Source organism: Microcebus murinus, chromosome 7 (assembly GCF_040939455.1).
Source record: "Microcebus murinus isolate Inina chromosome 7, M.murinus_Inina_mat1.0, whole genome shotgun sequence".
Lineage (NCBI taxonomy): Eukaryota > Metazoa > Chordata > Mammalia > Primates > Cheirogaleidae > Microcebus > Microcebus murinus.
The window spans coordinates 88736426-88759864 of record NC_134110.1 but is presented as its reverse complement, the minus strand read 5'-3'; the positions used below and the strand labels follow the sequence as shown (position 1 = coordinate 88759864).

General features: G+C 38.3%; 1 protein-coding gene across 2 annotated transcripts in view; it reads left to right on the top strand.

Moving 5' to 3' along the window:
- Nucleotides 1–10871, top strand: part of PREX2 (phosphatidylinositol-3,4,5-trisphosphate dependent Rac exchange factor 2) — a 273273-nt gene extending 262402 nt beyond the window's left edge. For both annotated transcript variants that reach the window (XM_076005243.1, XM_012739905.3), the window contains 2 exons: nucleotides 3488–3555; nucleotides 9588–10871. In XM_076005243.1, coding sequence (XP_075861358.1) covers nucleotides 3488–3555; nucleotides 9588–9633 — 114 coding nt within the window. In that variant the 3' untranslated portion in view covers nucleotides 9634–10871. The remainder of the gene's footprint in view (nucleotides 1–3487; nucleotides 3556–9587) is intronic.
- The last annotated feature ends 12568 nt before the right edge of the window (nucleotides 10872–23439 follow it).

Here is a 23439-nt window from a genome sequence, read left to right as displayed (position 1 = left end):
ACACTGAAAGAGATTAACTGCCTTTCTGTTTTGCCATGTTGCTGTTAGAGTAAGTTTGCAGGAAGACTTGGAGGAGCCATTTCTAAATTATAACTTATGGAAAGAAAAAGAGACCTGAATTAACCTTTTTTTTTTTTTTTTTTTTTTACAATATTCTACTAAAGGAGTAATTATGAGTTGGCTACATACTCATTCCTACTGTGTGGACTTGAATAATTATAAGCATATCTAACACCTTAAAACTTCTTAAAACTGAAAATAGAGAAATAAAGATTTCAAAAGTAAAATTGATATTATATAGACCCGAATGACTCATTTGACTAGTGTAAAATTCTTTAAAGTATCATATATTTATGTAGTATTAACATGTGCTTATATCATGTAAAATACAATGTAATAAGAAAGACTTAAAAGTCATGTAGTTCCTTATAAAATTCTTGTTGATTTCTAAATTGCATTTTTTTCTGGTTTTTATCACTCCTTCTTCCCCCTTTTTTTTTGAAAATAAATTTATTTAGAACAAGTGGCTTTTTTCCTTTGCTGCTTTGTTCCTCTGCCCCAAGTTGTGACGTCCCAAATGGCCGAGAGAGGTAAAGCAGTGATTCGAAACTTCTCTGTGAAAGATCACAGAGCCTGGGCCCTCTTTTAGAGACGCTGGGCTGCCTGGTGCACGGCAGAGACTTCTGGGACGTTCTTTCCGTTACAGATCCTTCTTCTGGTGTTCAACAGTCGCAGCAGTGGGCTTAGGGGCTGGGATCCAGTCCCCATGCCACCTCTGCCCCACTTGCGATCAGTTGGAATGCAAGTCCCAATCAAAGACCTCACTTAGATTTTCTGTCCCTTTTGCCTTTCAACCTCAGGGAAAATTACCCATTTAAACTCAGCTTCTCAGAGGCTGAATGGGTAGATATTTGTCATCATTAGTCTATGTCGAAGTATTCCAATTATTACATTATTGAATTTGAACTCTATATTGAAGTATATTAATATATTTATTAATACTACATATTGAAGTTTAACAATATGTAATGAGTAAAATAATGAAGAAACCAAGATTTTTAGTTTCTTTTTAGGAACTAGAAGCTTTTGGCCTGATTTATTGTTCTCATTTATAACGGCAGGATTGTTTTCACATATAGATTTTATGTATGTACTTCTCATAGAGAGTTATTGTTTTACCTCACTGCTTGAGTTTGTAGGAAAAGGATAGAAGAGAAGGTTACTATTTCATTTCTAGTTATTTTGTAATGATTATAATATAACCATAGGCAACACTTCACATAACACCTGATCTAATTCATAAAAGGCTGGAAGTAGAAACCATCATTTACATTATAAACTTAAAGTTTTCTGTGCTACAAGTTATATGTAATACCATTCTCCACTGAAAAGACCCGGGGCCCCTTCGAGAAGTGACGAATTAATAGCTGAGACAGGGAAGATGAGCCGGAACATCTTGAAGTGCCAGAAAGTAAAGAAGCACTAAAAAATGATGGGGGCATGTTAAAAAGGCACAAAAAGCAACACGAAAGAACTCCCGGTGGCCAAAACTGGAATAAATTGAGCATAACAATAATAATGATAGATTATTTCATAGAATAAAACAAATATCTATGAGCCCATATTGGTTTAAATATATAATTGGATAAATAATAATTTGGGAAGAAGGGATAATTCTTTACAGAAGAATTCCAATTCATAAACAGTACAGTATTATTTTTGCAGATAAATCAATGGAGGCTAGCATTAGTAAGCAAAAGTTTGAAGAGAAAAAGGATATTTGTATAGTCTCATAGTATATTCCCAAGCATATTTATATACTACAAAAAAAAAAAGATGATACATTTATAGTGGAAAAAATCTGGTAGACATCACTTTAACTGAGTGATCAAAGCTAATGTCACCAGTGACAAGACATTGATATCATGTATCCCTGATAATGATGCACTGAGAACGGCACAACGTCCCTTCTCTAATTTTCTTGCCATAAAGGTACTTCCTCTGTCTAATCATGAGGAAACACATGAACCCAAACTGAGACATTCTGCAGAATAATGGCCAGTACTTATGGAAAGTGTCAAGATCATGGAAGGCAAAGACGGGTTGAGGAACTGTCGCAGATTGGAGGAGACTAAGGAGACATGACAACAAACAAAATGCAATATGGGACCCTGGACTGGATCCTGGAACAGAAAAGGGACATTGGTCTCTTAGGGACTACGTGTCTGTAGATGGCAGGCCCCTTGTTAAAAGCTAGGGGTGAAACTTGAATAAGATGTTCAGTTTAGTTAATAGTGTTGTACTGATATGATTTCCTGGTGTTGACAATCATACTGGGGTTTAGTGAAGAGTTAACATTAGGGAAAGCCAGGTGGGGAATGTAAAGTCTCTGTTCTGTTTTTACAACTTTTCCCTTTGTCTAAAATCATTTCAAAGCACAGTTGTTTTTTAACGACTAGTAAAGTGCAGTAGGGAGAAGGGAGAAGTGGACGAAAGAGTTCAATCTGTAACTGACCACGGGCAAATAGTGGAGAGAACTCACTACCTTCAGTCCAGCCTGAATAAAACATCTTTTTAACTCCTTAATATTTTGATAGAATATATTTTATGCCATTTTTTCTTCCTTTCTCCTTTTCTTTCTTTCTTTTTCCTTTTTTATTATTTATTTATTTATTCCCTCCTCTACTCTGAAGGAATCTTCCTTTTCCTTAGTTCAGAATTTAGTAGCTGGAGAGAAAGCTTGAGAGAGAGAGAGAGAGAGTGTGTGTGTGTGTGTGTGTGTTTTAACAACTCTGCCTTAACCTATTCCCAGCCAAACTCCTGGTGTTTGGTTCTGTGTAGTAAGTAATTTTTTCCATGAGGAACTGAACAGCTTCATTCATGAACTTGACAGAGTGCAAAAAGACTGCTGTCCTTGCTAAAGTAGATCATCTGTATTATAAACTCTGAGGCAGAATTCTTAGATTTTAGAGACTCACTTGTACATGCCTTGTCCAGCAACTGCTTTAGAACTATTTGAAAAAATATTTTCTTGCTAACTACTAATAGCTAGCTATTCAGATAAGGAACAAACAGGTGCATGAGGCTGACAGAACCATGATTTCCATTCCAGGAAAGTGACAACACAGGGGAGGTATTTTTAGATTGCCTGCTTTCTATTTTCAACATCTCAGGTATTGATTGCTTCTAGGAATAAAGGCATAGATGAGATAGCAAACAGGAAGCTGTTGTTTAAACTTGTGTTGAATGATTTAGATAGCTATAGAAATAAGTGTTAATCTTTTGAAATAGTGTAACAGCTCATTTTGATTCTTAAAACTGTTAATTTTGAAAATGCTCAGATGGTAATTTCCATGGTCTTCTGCATCCAGTCTCTCTTGACATTAAATAACGTTGCTGGAATAAGTATTTCATGTTCAGATGTTAATTGTATGCTAAATCATCACTAATGCAATCTGGAGGTAAGAGTGATTTTCCTGACTTTCAGGGAGCAAGAGTTCAGAACACAGCAAAGAACCTGGGAGTCAGAGACCGGACCCCCCAGTCTGCTCCAAGGTAAGTACACCCACTGCCCTGCCCTTCCCCAGAGGACTGGCCAGCCCTTCCCAGGCAGTGTCCCTCACAGCTAATGCATCTGCTCTAGGAGATGCCAAGTGTCCTACTGATTGTTAGGGTGGGGATGGCTTTTGAAACACTCAATGGCTAAATGTGATTAGACATAAATGCTCTCAGAAATAGAAGGATATTATACTGTTTCGCAAGTTCCATCATGAATTCAAAAGCAAAAGTCCACACAGGTATAACTGAAATGTGCAATCCAGCTGTGCCAAACTACCAAAATGCCATTTCCATGTATCCTTCTGCCATTGCACATGCTGTTCCTTCTGGCATGATTGCCTTTCCCATCTGTGTCTGTGTGGAAAATTCCTACTTAACTGCAAAACCCAGCTCAGATGCCATTTTCTCCTTGGAATCTTGCTTGAGTTTCCTTCCTCTTTGTACTCCCTTACCATTTTATATTTTGATATATAGCTTTTCTCATATTGTGTTGGAGAATATTGTTACACGTTTCATTGCCCAACCTGAATATGAGTTCTCCGGAGACAGAGAATATCTTTTTTTTTATTTTTATTTTTCATTGCTCATCATAGTGCCTACATAGTAAACATCACATATCTGAAATAATTTCAAGAATGTGTGAATAAATAAATAAATGAATGAGATCTGTATTTGTTATATGAAATAGTCACAGTTCACCTATCATAAGAAGGACTCCAGTCTTTAAAATACCTTTAAAATAAATGAACATAGTTAACAGCCATCAGAGAAATGTTTTCAGTTCAATTTCTCTGGTAATTAGGGTAGGCAATCATGTATCTTGAAGTGGGCCAGAGCTAAATAATTTCTTTTACATTTGATTCCTTTTATACATTTGCATTTTATCAAAAAGTAGGTGCCTCCAAACACTGTAGCAGGCAAACACTATGTGTTTCTGTTTATAAAGCAGTTCCCAGAGTGTGAATGATGGCTGCAGTATTTATAAAGTTATATTTCATTCTGAAAAATTATGTGGGTAAGTAAAATGCTTTCAAAAGGGAAAACATATTTTCCCCCTGAAAATGGATGGAGCACTCATGTTCTAGTTGTATTTATTTTTAGTGCTGACTCTTAACTCTATTTAATCCTCAATTTTCGCTAACATTATCTTTCATAGTTGATTAGATTAGAATCTAAGACTTTCTATTGCTAAAGAATCATTTCATGTAAGCATTCTCTCTCCAGCACCTTGAGAGACATGGTATATTTGGATAACAGACCCACCAAAGTGTTAAAATACCAATAAGAAAACAAGATAATGTTTTCTTATTGCAAGGTGTTCTTGGCTAGAGCTTATAAACACTAATAAACATAGGGGTTGGAAGAAGCCTTCAGCACCCTGATCAATAAACCAATATGCAGTCTGAACACAAGAAGAGAAACTGATGAACTCCCTTTTTTTTCTTTATTGGGTTATGTTGAAAACACTTGGAATGAAACACAATAAAATGAGCCAGCTATAAAGTTGACATTTTTTACAAGGGAATAATAGCCCTGAGAGAAAAATTAAGAGTAAATTTTTAGATTTATTCCTTCATTCATTCTACACATATTTTACTGAGGACCAAAGAAATGCAAAGCATGCCGGTTTGTCCCGTGAAGAATATAAACCTGAGATAGAAATAGCTCTGGCCCTCAGGGAGCTTCCAGTTAAAGAGACGAGGTGAGGAAAGCATAATTGCGAGAAAGGTGGAATGTGGGAAGCACCCTGGAGTGTGCAGAGAGGCACTGAGGAGCACAGAGGGGCTGAGGCTGAGATCCTTCCCACTGGGAACCTGACTCCTGCCCCAAAGACAGTGAGTTGAAGAACACATTTGGCTCTGAAGGCCAGACCATCATGGGCAAAGCTGGGGGTGATATTTCTGGAAACATCTTCATGGAGGTAAAGTTTGCTATCTCTGCTTAAGGTAGTATTTTGTTCAAATCCCCAACCCATCTCTATCGTAGTTTTCCTTTCACCCTCCACTTGGCAAAGATAGACTGAATTTCTGCTATGTGTCTTTAGGTGGCAGGCCCCTTATTAAAAGCTGGGGACAAAGACATAGTCCCTTCATCGGTCATTGAGGTGCAATAGAGCAACAGTTGAATAAAATGCAGCTAGAATACAGTGTGTGATAAGAACCATGGTAGAAATAGGCACAGACAGTCAGGAGAACACAGAGAAGGGGCATGCACAGCTGAAGCATGGGCAGAGGAGGCTGCAGCACACTCCTGACTCATCCGCATGGTAATGGATGTCCCACACGCAGATGCAATAGCACCAAGGCCCAGAGAACACAGGACATTCTGGAAACCACACCTAGATCTTGATGACTGACTGTTGAATGTGACTTAAGAATGATGCAAAAGGAGACTGGAGATGTAGGTGAGGGCCAGGTCAGAAAAGATTTAGAATTTTTCACTAGCAACATGAGGAAGGTCCATTTGAGGCCAGCCAGGGCCAGAAACAGGAGCTTGCAAGGAGATATTGGTAGTGCTGAGGACCGAGATGAGACGATGGATCAGAGAGCTGTTTAGAAGACAGAATTAATGGTCTTTAGACACTAACTGGTTGAAGAAGGTTAGGGAAAAGGGAGATTCTGGGATGACCACCAGATCTTTAGCTTGGATGACAAGGGGCTAATGGTTCTTGCCACTGAGATGGAGGCTGCAGAGAGGCAAGTGCACGCACAGGGAAAAGGTGGGGAGCTCAACTTGGTAATATTGCAATTGAGGACCCATGGGACATGTGCATGGAGATGCCTCCATGGGCAGGTGAATGTACTGGTCTGAAACTGAGCTGAGAAGGACTGGTGGAGCTGTAGTCCTAGGAGGCGTCCATATTTAGGAAGCAGGAAAAGACCTAGAATTTTCTTCCTGAGGTGAGTGGGTCAGAGAGATGAGAGGAGGCCAGGTTCACCCCAGGGGAAGGTCACACTGAAGGGAAAGCAAAGGAACAGGTCTGCGGAGGCTAAGACAAGCCAACAGGAGATGGTGGTTCTAAAGTTTCAGAAGGAAGACTTGGCCATCATCACACTACAAAAAGAGTAAATCTAATAACATATGGGATCAGAAGGCTGGTGAGCAGGGTATTGGATTTTGTAATTCTGAGCTAGATCAGTACTGGGTAGTGACAGGGTCAAGCCTTCCCTTGGGAGGGATGTTCTCCAACATCCTTGGCTCCAGCACATTTGGCACACTCCCCTCCAGCAATTTATGTCTGAAAGATGTGTCAGGAGCTGCTTTTGGCATTGGGATCTCAAGATGGGTGAGGAACGCTTCATTCACCCAAGGAGCTTGCAGCCCAATGGAGAAGAAAGACAAAATACATTTGGGCAAGTGAATGTGTATCGTGATAAAACATATGAGAGGTCAGGGTGCAAAGGACATCCTTTCCCCCTCTAACTTCCATACATTGGCTCTGCAGAGCAGTAAGCCTGTCTTCTTCAAGAGCCAGATGTTACATTCCAGATGTCAGATGGCCAGTTGTGGTACACTGCCCTTATTTTCTGTTCTGACACAAAATCTGGAACTATTGTGCTATGAAAGCTTGATTTTCTTCGTTTATTTAGTTGGGAGCTAGTATACCATAGTGGTAAAAAGTGAAAAAAAAAAATGGTTTGAGGCCCAACTCCTGCTAGCTATGGGACCTTACTTAAGTTATATTTCCTCTCTGAGACTCAGTTTTCCTATTTGTGAGATAAGAAGAATTGCCTTGGGACAAAGCATTATTGATACTTTTAACCTTGAAAGAGGCATTTGCTTTCCAGCCATCTTTAACACAGCTTTTATTTTTGCTATATAGAGAGATAAAGGGCATGATCTATAGAATGAACTTTGAAAGTTCTGCTCTTGGCAGATTTGGATTTGGGCTGGAAATACCAGCTCCAAAATGACTACCTGAACCCAAACAGGAATAGGAGAAAGTGAAGCCAAGAACAAGCCTTTCTTGTGCAGGGCTGCGGGTGTGCAGGAGTGGACTTAGAATATAAAACAAAGGCCCCAAAAGTTGGGCAGACCAAGGCCTCACACTTCCCAGAAATTTAGCTGCCAAAAAACAAATGCCTAAGTGCAGAACGAGTCCAACCCTTACCTATTCCATTTCACTTCCAAACTTCATCTGCCTGTTCTAAATTCCCAAAGCTCTGTAATTTCCATTACAAATGTATCTGAACTCAAATAACCCTGAGTCACTTCCAAGAAGCCTCACAGAATCTGAATCTGCCCAGCTCCGCAGTACCCAGAGCTATTATTTCATTAGGTGGTCACAGGGAGTAGCCTCTTCTCCAATTTGCAAGGCGGACATTTCAAAGACTCATCTACCCAGTGCTGTTATTATAGTTACATTACGTGGAAACGTGCAGAGCAAGGTAATAGCATGCAACGGCTCAGGCCAGATCTCACAGGGCAGGCAGGACCACCTTCCTATTTTTTCCAATTTCTTCCACCCATCTTCTTATTTCTGTTCTACGTAAGGCCACTGTGCCTTTTCACTCATTAGGCAGAAAAAAAAAAAAATAAGAGGAAAGAAATTAAGGAGAAAAAGAAACTTCTGATCATTTTATTATCCCAGCCCCGGGGAATGCAATTTGAAGCAACACCACATTTTTCAGCTGCAAAAGAACCTTTGAAGTACACCAGGTCAATTTAATGTATTCTTTTCTCCAGAAAGGATGAAATAGGCTTTTCTGAGTGAGATGTCTCTATTTCAGTATTCTCCTCTTCCATGGAGGTAACATATAGAGCATAAACCACATTCCAGAATTGAAATGCATCTTGCAAACTTCCAACAGCAATAACTTCTATGCGTTTCCGTATTAGGAAAGCTCATTTTGTTCACTGGAATTTATAACCGAATATTACATCTCGTTCATGCTTCTCTTTTGTTTTAGAATTAGCCTGGGATTAAATGTCAAAGGGAGAAGAAATTTCTAATTGGCTAAATTGGTCAACAATTCATTTAAGCTGAATTCAGTTTAATCTGTAACAGGGACTGAATCCCTGCAGCTAGCCCGGGGTTTGCAGTGCATTTACAAAGGTGCAGAGTTGACATCTTCCCATTATATTTTGAGGTCATTAATCTAAGCTCTGCAGTGGGACCAGCGTGGCCATGGGCACTGTTGAGAGCAGGCTCAGTCCAATCCAGCCCCTTTAGGTCAGCAGATCGATCTCCTTTGAGGATCCGCTGTAAGTAAAGCATATGGCCTTGAAGTCACTAGTTCTGTCTGGCAGCTGTTATATTCTCTTTTACTTTCATTCTGGAGTTAGCATTTAACCACTCAGGAGAAAATAAAACACTAGAAATTGTGTAACCCTAGTTAAGTCCCCTGAGCTTTGCGTTAATGCCGTATGATCTCAAACATCTGGGCCTGGGCTGCAAAGGGGGCGCGTGCCCAGGCAGCTCCGTGGTTCACGTGCACTCCTTGACCCACTTGGAGATCCACGGACAGTTGAGTGGGGCTGAGCAGTTAGTCCTTAGGAAGCACCAGTTAATTGTGCCTTTGGGATTCAGGCCTCGGGAATCTGCTTCATCAGCCCGTCTATTCCCAGCCAACTGCCTGCAGCTCGCTGACAGTACAAAGTGAAGTACATTTCCACAACTAGTCAGAAAATCAGTAGACCTCTGTGAGGTAGGTGCTGTCTTGCTACGGGATCATCATGATACTTAGGGTGGTAATGTCACTTTTTGGAATCTGGGGAACAGCGTTTACTGTCAGCTCAGTGCACAGCCTGCGTTGGCTGCACTGGAGCAGAGGCAGCAGGTGTACAAAGTGCAGAGTGGCTCAGCCAGTGACCATCGAGAGATGTGCAGAGAGGCATTGGTGTTTTCTAAATCCCAGAACGGTAATTTTGGAGTTTGCTAAATCCTGTGCTACTTTTAGTGAAATAGACAATGTGATCATGACTCATGGACCGAGAGATTATTGTCAACGTATTTGTTCTACCAATAAAGGCATCTCAAGTAATGGTGACACACCGGGCCACTGTCAGACTTTCCCATCCTTTTCTAGGCTATACAAGCTGTGCGAGCCGCCTCCCCCAGCCGGAGAAGAATGAAAAGAATTCCCAAGGACCAGGCAGGCAGAAGCTTCTCGGTGCTGGACGAGACAAACTACATGCTGGTTAAAGATTCCCTGCTGAAGATAACGAAATTTTTCTCTAAATCTTTCACCCTGGTGTAAATAGCTAGTGTTCAGCTTGTACTTGGATATTTATGCTGGAAATGGATAGGAGTTCACTCAGACAATTCAGCTTCACAAACTGATCTCTCTGTGTTTTGGTAGTAAATATTTATCTTTAGTGTAAAATCCATCCTGGAACTTACAGAGAAAAAAAAAAAATCAAAGATTAAAAAATTAACCATTGTGTCTCCACTCCCGTTCATGAAAATTATTTCATTGTGTTTGTTTTCATCCCTCCCCAAATGGGCATATGTAATAATGGATAGTTCCACTCTGAAGAAGTCTGCCATGGAAGAAAGGTGGCCACACTTTGCAAAGCATCCTGAAAAGATGTTAAGGACAATAGGGACTGGGAGGCATAGGTTTCAATTCGCCACTTGCATCAGAGGAAGTCATTCATGTGTGACAGGTGGAAAAGCGTGCTTCCCTCTTTCTCTTTAGGGCTTATTTCTCTGTAGAGAGGAGAGCTGATTGAGGTCTCCAGCAAAATTTCCTTCCAGCTGCTTTCGGGTGTCCTTTTTGCTCGTGGACAGTGCCAGCGAACCGGTGCTGTCCTTGGTCTCCGCAACGGGTGTGACTTCCTTGGGCCATGCCTGCTGGGGGCTGTGCCATTGGTGGCCCTAGGGTCCAAGGAGGGGCAGAGAGGGGAACCAGGATAAAGAGAAGAAAAATAAGCCTATTTAAAAACTAAACCTTTAACTTAGATAAATAAAACTCTTAATTTTGTGAAGGCTGTGATATGAGACATCAGATTCTTAAAAGAATATATCATCATGAGAATTTTCTAGCAAGGTTTATGTATAGCATATGAAAGTAAAGCTTTATTTGTACTTTAAAAGGACTACTAGGGACCTTAATAATTTTACGGAAGCACAGTTGTGTTCTGTCTTCATTCTAAAGTATGCATAATGTTTATCATTTCTACATTGATACAGTAATATTGTTTTTAGTATAGTGAATACAGTAATATTGATGTTAAATCCATAATTTTCAAAACAATTAAACACTCTTATCATGATTGTGATAATTATATGGATTTAGACTAGTATGTAAAATGCTTTTCACAACTAAAGTGTATGTAAACCATTAGTAAATCTTAACTTATGAAATTCGATAATGGCTTTCAAACTGTCATTGAGAATCTTCTTCATTAGCAGTTGTGCATTGAATAACAAAAATACTTTGTCACATAGGTATGTGACGTTTATATACTACTAGTTAAGGTAATAATAATTGTTATTTGGCACAGAAGCACTTGATGCTTTTGTAATAAGTCTATATGTATAATGAAAAATAAGGAAACCAACATTAGAGCTTTCAAAGAAAAAGTTGGGCATTCAAATTTAATAAAGATATGACCTTTACATAAATATCTGTATTAAGTATGTCCTTGACTTAAAGGGTCTCAGCAAGTAATACTGAAGACCCATGTGATTTGTGATTTTCCTTTACTGAAAATTTGATCACTTTCAATGTAGGGCTGATGAACGAACACCACTGATTAACTAGTACTTTTCCTATTATCATTACTATTTTCTAATTACCATTGTGGGAGCAGTAATCCTCATTAGAGGAATGAAGGGTTCGCTGAAACAATTCAGTTGTACTTTGCTATATTTCACAGGGCAAACTATTAGCTATTGGTGGTATTTATAAATTAACATATTCTTAAGGATCTACTCTAATATGACAGAATGTGCTTAATATTATTTTTAGGGTTAAACATAAGTGTATCATCTGTCAGAGCGCTTGGTACTTACTAAATGCTCAAAAGTTAGTAATGGTTTATATTAACATCAGTCAATGTAATTTCTTATTGTAATAAAAATTGCAGCTAACACTTAGTGATTACTATGTGCCCAGTAATACCTCCAATTGCTTTGTCCGTATTTGTTGTTATTGTTTCACTTAATCTTCCTAACAATGGTGTGACCTGGTACCCTTTTTATCACCCCGATTTTAGAGTTGAGGAACCAAAGCAAAGAATGGCCCAGTGATTTGCACAAAGTCACATGATTGACATGAACCAAAATTTGAAGTCTAAAAGTCTGCCTTCTTAATATATTATGCTACTTTATTTTATTAATATAGAACTATTGTAAGTAATATTACCAATTAGCTGTAAGTTGGAGTTATGTGGCATGTGTTGCCATTAAATTATACATCTTATACTGAAAACAAAAGTGAATGGAAATATGTAAAATGCTTTTAATATATGAAAATCATATGATTTCCTAGACATTTTACCATTCTCAATGCACATTTTGAGGTAACCCAACACTGTTGCAATTCTCGTAATTAAAGGTAACAGTTTTCATAGTATATAGTACATAGTACTAGTACATAGTACATCATAGTACCTCATATAGTATTTATATCATATAAAACTTGACTATAATTCCAAAACAGTAGTAACAGTAAAAAATACCTAATAGATGGATGAATAACAATTTTTTCAATACCATAATGTACCTCCATGTGACTGACATTGGACATTCAATTGGCCTTGAGTTTTTAGAATCTGTTTAACTAAAGCACATGATTCCGTATAACCAAGGCACCTTCAAATGTATCTAAAGCCTACTGCCTGTTCTTCTGAGTTCTGACTTTGGACAACTACCCCTCTTCACCTAAAAGGGAAGGTCCTGTGTAGACATTTTGGATCTTAACATGGGACCTGACTTAAAAATAATTTTTGACTAGAAATTCACGGTCAAGACATCTTAAGTATTCCATCAAACCTTATAAGTTTCTCTAATATTAATTTCTAATATTACAAAATTTAAAATAATATGAAAAGTATGAGGAATTTGAGAAGACTGGGATTTTACATCTATTTCCATTACTGTTTAAAGAAAAAGAAAGGGAGAGAAGTAAAGAGAGAGAGAAAGCATTTCTGGGCTGGGCATGGCGGCTCATGCCTGTAATCCCAGCACTCTGTGAGGCAGAGGAGGGAGGATTTCTGGAGCTCAGGAGTTCGAGACCAACCTGAGCAAGAGCAAGACTCCCATCTCTACTAAACACAGAAAAATTAGCTGGCCATGGTGGCATGTGCCTATAGTCCCAGCTACCTGGGAGGTTGAGGCAGGAGGGTCTCTTGAGCCCAGGAGTTTGAGGTTGCTGTGAGCTAGGCTGATGCTCTAGCCAGGGCAAAAGAGCAAGACTCTGTCTAAAAAAAAAAAAAAAAAAAAAAAAAGAAGAAGAAGAATTTCTGTACTAGTTTTACCTATATTAGATATGTAGTGTTGAATTTATAGTATAAGCTTTATTTCATAAACCAATTTCCCAATTGAAGTCTCATACTATTTTCTGTCTCTTCAAAGCACATTCTTCGAGTGGCTTAGATTGCTTGTGCATTTCTTGTCCATTCTTCTTGCAACAACAATGTTCAACTTAAAATTAGGTTAATTTCTTATGATATTATATATTACATGAAATGACACTGGTTCTGACTCTATCAATTTAAATTTTGTAATCATTAAAGACGTAATGAAGTTGGCCTTGACACTAACTGTGAAAGCCAGGAAAATGAAAGGGTAAACAAATCCTAAAGGGCATATTAATAAATTTAAGGAAACAAACTATTTTCAGTCCTTCAGGCCTATATGTTTTATAGACAAAAATGGTATTTATTGATTCAGAAGCATTCAGTTGAAAGTAAATTACTCTTAGATATTTGAAACTATTACATTTGTATGTAAAATACTAAAATACCCTTTTATTAGTTCAAGTAGATCTTTTCCTATGTAGAATGATTTAATGCAAAGTAGTGGGCATATTTTTATTCACTTATATTTTTGAAAAGCCATAATATTTTTTTTTAAAAAGGATGACCTTACTTTAATTTTTACTTTACATTTTACTTTAAAGGTCATTTTTAGACTTTCTGCACTAGTGGTATTGAAATTAACCTTTAGTATTTGACTAAATTGCTTCTTAATTTTTGGAAACGATGTTTACTTTTTAAAGACTTATTGTTATATGAATTATCTTACTAAATTATAGCTTAGTAATGCTCTCCTAGCCAATAGTAATTTCATTAACATGTGTGTGTATGAGCCAATTTGCTGAATGAATTGTCAGTTGTCCTACTTAAGTACTAGGGCAAAAGCTTTTGAAATGATTTAAGATGATCTGAATTTTGATTAAGAAAAATATTCTCTCCTCTATCAAGTGTTCAAAGTTTTCGTGATGAGATTCAGAAAAGCTTCACCCTGCTTGAAGCAGAACTGGTGGGGAAAGTTACAAGAGGGGCCTGTGCTGAGAATGGTCCCAGGATATTCCTTTCACAAATATTGGCCACTGTCTTCCTAGGTGCTGCAATTCCCTGATGGTTATTATGGTTAGTCTTTGGTTTCAGAAAAATTTCACTGCCTCAAAGCTTTGCCATTAACAGTGATCTAAGCATTCATATCCCCAAGCATCCACTGGACGTGCATGGAAGGCTGGGAAAGTATGGTCTGTGCATCGCCTAGCAGTCGTGACCTAGACACAAGGCCTGCTTCACTCAGGATAGCTTGCTTCTCTCACTGGGAAGAGAGGTCTGCAATCTACCAAGTCTACTAAATGAGATATGTATATGTATGTGTATGTCTATATATTATTCTATTGACTACTTTTTGTTTTTTGTGATAATACATTATAAAAATTACTTAGATTCTTATGTCTTGTTTTGTAAGAAGATGGAAAGTGGAGTTGTTCGATGTCTTGAACGAATGTCTGTTCTGTAGACACCAGAGCTATCTAACTGTGTGGTGGGCGTGCCTGGTAGAATGTCTTTTGATCACTGACACTAGTTTGCTATTCAATCTGAAATCAGTTGACCTGGCTTTGCCATTGAGATGTGGTTAATTAAGAACAAATTGTTGAGGCTGAAAATTATATTCCTACTAGAAATAGAAAGCACTGGAGAGTTCATTTTAGGAGCAAATAACAGAATGAATGCCATCCACTCATGTGTTCATTCTACAAACATTTTTTGAGAATTCACTTCATATAAGGCACAGCTATTGGGTCTGGTGATGGATAGGTTTGATTCAGAAACTTTTACAGTGTCTCTGTGTGTTATTGATCACCTATGTCTTTTACTTAAAATGACATTATTTGTAACACAAACCCATGCTAGTACGACATATGTGTATATGCTGTAGGTAGCCAAGAATACTAAGTTGGTAAAATGCTCTAGAAAGCAGACATTTGAATTTGAAAATCTAATGGCTCAAGCAAATTTATTAGAGTTTCAGATGAATATATATTTTTGTAACTGCCAAGTAAATGAGTAGAAGATAGCTTTTTGCTTAAAAATATTTTTATAAATACTCATTTGCATAGTATTATTTTAAATGGTAAAATATCAAATTATCTCTATATATAGTAATCATTTTGAATATATCAATATTTAACATCATATAACAGCCAAAATTTAATGTTAAATTTTATCTGAATGTGTTATAATACTAGTCATTTTTTTTCCTTTGTAAAATATCCATGTAACATAGTTTCAATTACTCTGTATTTTGTGTATGGTTAAAATTATCAAAGTGCATTATGTATTTTATATCATTTGTTTTTGTCTGCATAAAAGATTGAAATAAACCGTAACATTGTATGATAAATGTCAATAATAAAGTGAAATGTAATATAACCAGTTAAGCTTCTTTCCATTTAAATTTAACTAATTTTTTTTATGGTCCTATCTGGAGGACAAAAACTATTAAACATAGACTTTCACCCTTCAAGAGTTCACAAGGTCAATAGAAGAAACTTGGGTCAAGGCACAGTGGCTCACACCTGTAATTGCAGCACTTTTGGAGGCCTAGGTGGGAGGATTACTTGAGGCCAGTAGTTTGAGACCAGCGTGGGCTACATAGAGAGACCCTGTCTTTACCAAAAAAAAAAAAAAAAAAAAAATTTAAAAAGAAATGTGATACACATATGAAACAAATCTATGAATATGAGCTGGAGCAGCCATAATTGCTAGGAAGGAGTTAGAAAGAGAAACTTAATATGGGCCACAGTAAAGCGTCAGCTTCAGGGAAGACAAAAAACTTATACTGTCCCCTGAATTAACTAGCCAATCTATCAAGGTTTATTCAGTACTTTTAATGTATGAGCCACTATCCTCATTGATGAGAGTGTTACAAATGCACATAATTTCCAAACTCTGAGGTTCAAAAAATGTGGTATATTTAAGGTGATTAATGCAGTGCACAAACTAAAATAGTAAATACCAACATAAAACAGTGCACACTATTACAAAATGAGAACTAAGGCAGTGAGAAATGGGAGCTATAGAAATCCAAAGGATTTAGATTCATTTCCATATCGCTTTATTGGACATCTGCAAATTGCTGAACTAAACTGGATATTAAGTTAGGCCAGGCACAGTGGCTCACGCCTGTAATCCTAACACTCTGGGAGGCTGAGGTGGGAGGATCGCTTGAGGTCAGGAGTTCAAGATCATTAAGTAATTAGAAACGTATGTAGCCATTACCCTTATGAGATTTGCAATCTAGAGGAAAAATATTGCTTAAAAAACTACAAAGATGATGAGAGAAGGCTGGGTCAGGAAAGGTAGTCAGCGTTCAGGATGAGTAAGATTACACAACAGAAGGGAAGATCAGCCCTGTTAACAAGAATGGCATGAATACTCGCCCTGAGATGGAAATGCACCTGATATTTTGGTTGGATGGTGAGTGGATCCGTCTGCACAGAGAACAAAGATTTGTGGATGCGATTAGAAAGGGAAATGAATAGAAAATAAGACTGGGTCTCGACAGTGGGGGTCTCTCAGTGTCAGGCTAAGAAATCTGGACTTTGGACATTGTGAGCATAAAAAACTGAGATAAATAGTTGATGACAACGATTTTAAAAAATTATCAAGTCCAAATGAGGAGTTTGATGAATATTGTTGATTATGTAGGATACCTCAGGAAAGTGAAAACGAATAATAATTGGAGTGGGCAGAGCAAGATAGCTGAATAGAAATGTCCAGCCATCCTTCCCCTGCACAAACACCAAATTCATCTATACGCTCAAACAATCGCTTTCAAAAGAACCAAAAATCAGGTAAATGATCATACCACCTGGTTTTAGCATTATATCTAGGAAAGAGGCACAGAAGAGACAGTCTTGCATTGCCTACACCACCCCTCCCCAACCCCCGGCAGTGCCTCCCCAGCTCCCAGAGTGGAGAGAGACTCTGTGTGCCCAGGCAGGGACAGTGAAGTGACTGAGGAGCTTTGCACTGAAACTCAGGGCTGCCCTGGCACAGGGAACACAGCACAGGGCAGAATTCTGCTGGTGCCTAGATGGAAGGAGCATTTTGACCAGCTTAGCCAGAGGGGAATCCTCTCTCAAGCACGAGTTCCCCTTCACCCCACCACCCACAGAAAAAGAGCAGCCTGGGGCCTGGACTCAATTCATAAGGCAGTCGGGCCACAAGGGCTGCAGTCCGGCCAGGCCAGAGCCCGTGTCACCCCCTCCCCAAACTAGAGGCAGCGTGACTCAGGGAGACTCTTCTTCCACTTGAGAAAAGGAAAGAGAAGAGCTTAGAGGACTTTGTTTTGTGACTTGGGTACCAGCTCCCTGGTAAAATAAAGTACCAGGGAGACTCCTGAGGACCCTGAGTCCAGGCCTTAGTTCCTGGATGGCATTTCTGGACCTACTCTGGGCCAGAAGGTAACATGCTGCCCCGAAGGGAAGGACCCAGTCCTGGCAGGACTCACCACCTGCTGACTGCAGAGCTCTCAGGCTTTTAATAAACATCTGAGAGCCAGGTGACAGTCACCACTGGCTTTGGGTGAGACTGGGCTGGCTTCAGGTATGATCTGGTACTCATGGCCATGGGGGACTACCCACATCACCCCTCCTCCAACTCCAGCATTCCAACACAGAGAGTGAGGGAAGAGAATGAAAGACTTTGCCTGGTAACCCAGGGAATTCTCTTGTATCTTACCTGAGCTTACCAAGGTGATACCACCAGGTCTGCAAAAGTCACAGCATTACTGGGCTTGGGGTACCCCCAGTGCTCCAGTGCTGATCTGGCTGCAGTGACCACAGACGTAGACAACAGTACTCAATTCCCTTTGAATATCTGGAAAGCCTTCTCAAGAAGGATGAGTTCAAATAAGCCCAGACTGTGAAGATTAAAATAAATACTTAATTCTTCAATGCCTATGCATTGATGAACATCCACAAATATCAAGAACATCCATGAAGACATGACTTCACCACATGTACTAGATAAGGTACCAGTGACAAATGCCAGAATGACGGAGATAGGTGACCTTTCAGACAAAGAATTCAAAATTGCTGTCCTGAATAAGCTCAATGAACTTTAAGAGAACACAAAGAAGGAATTCAGAAGCCTATCAGAAAAAATTGACAAAGGAATTTAAATAATTTAAAAAATTCAAGTAGAAATTCTAGAGCTTAAGAATTCAATTGAAAAACTGAAGTGTAGGAATCAAGATGGTGGACAAGAAACACTGCCAGACAGAGTGTCTCTGGAGAAAAGACAGATTCTAGCAGAAATTAGAAGAAAGAAGCAAGAAGACGAGCATACATCAGATGAGGGTCAGAAGGAGGGGTACCTGAGACCACGGGAGACTCCACGGGAGGTGGTTGTGGAGGAGAACTGAAAGCAGAGACCTCCGGAGCAGCCTGGAGACCAGCGGCAAGGGGAGTGGTCGAACCTCACCTACAGACACCACATACCGGCTTAGAAACTAAACAAGGGGTGTGAATACCCAAACGAAAACCTAAATGAAAGAAGCAACAACTGATCAACATGGGAAGAAATCATCAAAGGAACTCGGGAAATATGAAGAACCAAATGGAAACCACACCCCCAAAGAGGAGCACCAGCCCCTTAGAAACGATCACCAACCAAAATAAGGCAACCAAAATGACAGAAGAGGAATTCTGAATGTGGATCATAAGAAAAGTCAACGACCTGCAAGAACAACTCAATAACCAACACAAAAGAAACCACAAAAAGCCTCCAGGACCTGGAACAAAAGTTCACTAAAGAAATCAATACAATGAAGAAAAAAGTTTAACCGAATTCCTGGAAATGAAGAATCAATTGAGGGAACTACAAGTCTTTCGGTGGAAAGACTCAAGAACAAGGTATATCAAACAGAAGAAAGAATCTCAGAGATTGAAGATAACACTTTCTAATTAAATAAATCAGTCACAGAGATAGAGCAGAGCAACAAGAGAAAAGAGCAAAGTCTACAAGAGATATGGGATTATGTGAAGAAACCTAATGTGAGAGTCATAGGGTTGCCAGAAGGGGAAGAAGACAACATTCAAGGGTAGGACAAGCTATTTGAAGATATAATAGAGGAAAATTTTCCAGGCCTTGCTCAAAATCTCGATATACAAGTTTAAGAAGCTCAGAGGACCCCTGGGAGATTCAATGCAAACAGGAAGACGTCATGACATGCAGTCATCAGACTGACCAAAATATCAACTAAAGAGGCACTTACAACTAAGAGTTGTAAGATGAAAGAAGCAAGTAACGTAAAAGGGAAAGCCAATTCAAATAACACCAGACTTCTCTACTGAAACATTACAAGCAAGGAGAGACTGGACCCCCATTCTCATTCTTCTGAAACAGAACGATGCCTAACCTAGAATCCTATTCCCTGCAAAACTAAGTTTTGTATATGAAGGAGAAATCAAGACATTCTCAGATAAGCAAAGACTGAGGGAATTCACCAAGACAAGACCAGCCCTTCAAGAAGTACTCAAAACAGTGTTACCCATGGATCAGCACAATAAACACTCACGAATGTAAATCTACTCAAAGCTACAGATCAAAGCCCAGACACTACAGTGGCTCAAGAGAGAAAACAAAGCAACAAAGTTCAACCCAACATAATGAACAGAAATCTTCTTCACCTATCAGTTATCTCAATAAATGTGAATGGCTTGAATTCTCCACTCAAGAGACATAGGCTGGCCGAATGGATAAAAAAACACAAGGCAAGGATCTGCTGCCTTCAAGAAACACATCTAACCTGCAAGGACATTGGCATAGTCAAAGAATTTATGAAGAAGACCCCAAAGGCAATCACAACAGCAACAAAAATAAACAAATGGGACCTGATCAAATTAAAAAGCTTCTGCACAGCCAAGGAAACTGTCAGGAGAGCAAACAGACAACCCACAGAATGGGAGAAAATTTTTGCAGGCTACACATCTGATAAAGGGCTGATGACTAGAGTCTATTTGGAACTCAGGAAAATCAGCGAGAAAAAATCAAACAACCCTATCAGAAAATGGGCAACATAGCTGCATACTAGGTACTAAAAATAAAAAAATAAAATAAAAAAAAAAAAAAGAAAAGAAAATGGGCAAGGGACATGAATAGAAACTTCTCAAGAGAAGACAGACTAATGGTCAACAAACATATGAAAAAATGTTCAACATCTCTAATCATCAGGGAAATGCAAATCAAAACCACAATGAGATATCACTTAACTCCAGTGAGAATGGCCTTTATCAAAAAGTCCCCAAACAACAAATGCTGGCATGGATGCGGAGAGAGAGGAACACTCCTACACTGCTGGTGGGACTGCAAACTAGTTCAACCTCTGTGGAAAGCAATATGGAGATACCTCAAAGCAATACAAGTAGATCTACCATTTGATCCAGCAATTCCACTACTGGGCATCTACCCAAAAGATCAAAAGTCACTTTATGAAAAAGACACCTGCGCTCAAATGTTTATAGCAGCACAATTCACAATTGCAAAGCTATGGAAACAACCCAAGTGCCCATCAATTCATGAATGGATTAATAAAATGTGGTATATATATACCATGGAGTACTACTCAGCTTTAAGAAACAACGATGATATAGCACCTCTTCTATATTCCTGGATACAGCTGGAACCCGTTCTACTAAGTGAAGTATCTCAAGAATGGAAAAACCAGCACCACATGTACTCACCAGCAAATTGATATTAACGGATCAACACCTAAGTGGACATATAGGAGTAAAATTTATTGGGTGTCAGGAGGGTGGGAGGGGAGAGGAAGTGATGGGTATATACAACCACAATGAGTAAGAAGTGTAACGTTTGGGGGATGGACATGCTTGAAGCTCTTAATCGAGGGGGGAGGGTGGGTCATGGGTAATATAAGTAACCTTAACACTTGTACCCCCATAATACACTAAAATAAAATTAACAAAAAAGGTAAAAAAAAAAAAAAAAAAAAAAAAGAAAAGAAAAGAAAAACTGAGAAAGGCATTGAAGTCTCTCAATAACAGAATTGACCGAGCAGAATCAATGAGCCTGAAGACAGGCTATTTGAAAATACACAATCGGAAGAGAAAAAAGAATAAATAAGAATGAAGCACACCTATTATGCAAGAACTAGAAAATAACCTCAAAGGGGTAAATCTAATAATTATTGGTCTTAAAGAGGAAGTAGAGAGAGAGAGATTGGGTTAGAAAGTTTATTCAAAGAAATAACAGAAGAGAATTTTAAAAACCTAGAGAAAGACATCCATATTCAGCTTCAAGAAGGTCATAGAACACCAAGCAGGTTTAACCCAAACAGACCACTTCAAGGCATTTAATAATCAAGCTCCCAATGATCATGGACAAATAAAAGGTCCCAAGGGAAGCAAGAAAAAATTAAAAAATAGCACATAAAGGAGTTCCACTATATCTAGCAACAGACTTCTCGGTGGACACCTTCCAGGCCAGGAGAGAATGACATGACATGTACAAAGTGCTGAAGGAATAAAACCTTAACCCTGGAATATTACATCCTGCAAAACTATCCTTCAAATATGAAGGAGAAATAATGACTTTCCCAGACAAACAAAAGCTGAGGGATTTCAATACCAGACCTGTCCTACAGGAAATGCTAAAAGGAGTTCTTCAATCTGAAAAAAAAGGATGATAATGGACAGTAAGAAATCCTCTGAAAGTATGAAGCTAACTGGTAACAATAAGGACACAAATACAGAATACTGTATTGCTATAATTGTGGTGTATAAACTGCTTATATTAATATCTTGAGTAGGAAGACTAAAAGGACAACCCTATCAAAAATAATAACAAAACCTTTTTGAGAGATAGACAGTATTAAAAGATAGGGAAAAACCAAAAAGTTAAAAAGTGGGGGATGAAATTAAATGATAGAATTTCCATTATATTTCTCTTTGCTTGTTTATTTGGTTTTTTGTTTGTTTGTAAGCAGAAATGTCATATGTTTAAAATAATTGCTTATAAAATGTTTTCTGCAAGCCTCATGGTAACTTCAAATCAAAAAACCTACAACAGATACACATAAAGAAATGAAAAACTAGAAATTAAAACACACTACCAGAGAAAATCACTTTTAACAAAGGAAAGAAGGGAGGGAGGAAGGGAGGGAGGGAAGGAGGCAAAGCAACCAGAAATTAAATAACAACATGGCCGTAGTAAGTTTTTGCCTCTCAATAATAACATTGAATGTGAATGGACTAAACTTTCCAGTCAAAAAAGAGTGGCTGAATGGATAAAAAAAATAAAGAGCCAACTATGTGCTATCTGCAAGAAACACACTTCACCTATAAAAACACACATAGACTGAAAGTGAAGAGATGGAAAAAGATATTTCATGTAAATGGAAACAACAAAAAAATAGGAGTAGCTCTACTTCTGTCAGATAAAATAGACACTAGGGAACTCTTTGGGTGGATGAAAAGGTTTAAAAACTAGTTTGTGGTACTGGCTGCACAAAAATCACTGAGTTGTATAGTTACAACAGGTGAATTTTATGGCATGCAAATTATATCTCAATAAAGCTATCAATTTTTTTTTAATTTCAGAAAACAATAATTGGAGTAAATAAAAATCAGTAATTGGATTTTACTTTTTGGAGATTGCCAGTATACTCTGAGATTGCGAATTTTATACAGTAATAAAATAAAATACAATTAACAAGTGTAGGCTGTTTGTTTCAGAACAGCATTCCAGACACATGTATTCCAGAAATGCTAATAGGTCAGACAGACAGACAGACAGACAGACAGACACACACACACACACACACACACTACAAGTATTTTTGGCAAAAATAAGTTTAAGAAACACAGAATTAAACAGATTTGTTTCTTAAAGGACTTCTCCAACTGTGTAAAGTACTGCCAACAGTCTCGACTTTGGAGGCTTGAAATACAAATATTCATCAAAGCACCATGTGGGAAAACTATTGTAGAAATTTTATAACATAAAGAAAAAATGATAAATACATTAATAAGAGATGTCAGACTCTGCCTGATGGGGGTACCATTAAGGCTTAAAGGAAGAAATGACAAATGTTTGCATAAATGAACAGTAACAGTGGATTAGAATTAAAAACAGGCTGTGATATTATAATTTTTATTCTCTCATCATTCATATGTGTTTAGGGTATTAGAGGCCAGGAAGAGCATCTTCCATAAAGAAATGCAAATGTCTCCTCTCCTTTCTAATCACTGCAGCCTTATAATATCACCAGTGAGAAGTCAGATTAGAGGACAATTTATTATGCCTACACTTGGCTCCAGTTTGCCATGATTTCTGGACTAAGTTTGCAGTGCTTGATGGCTGTGACCAGGGTGTCATAAGTTTGACAACCTGAAGGTAGAAGACTGATTTTCTCTTCACAAAAAGTATCAAAGAGACATATGC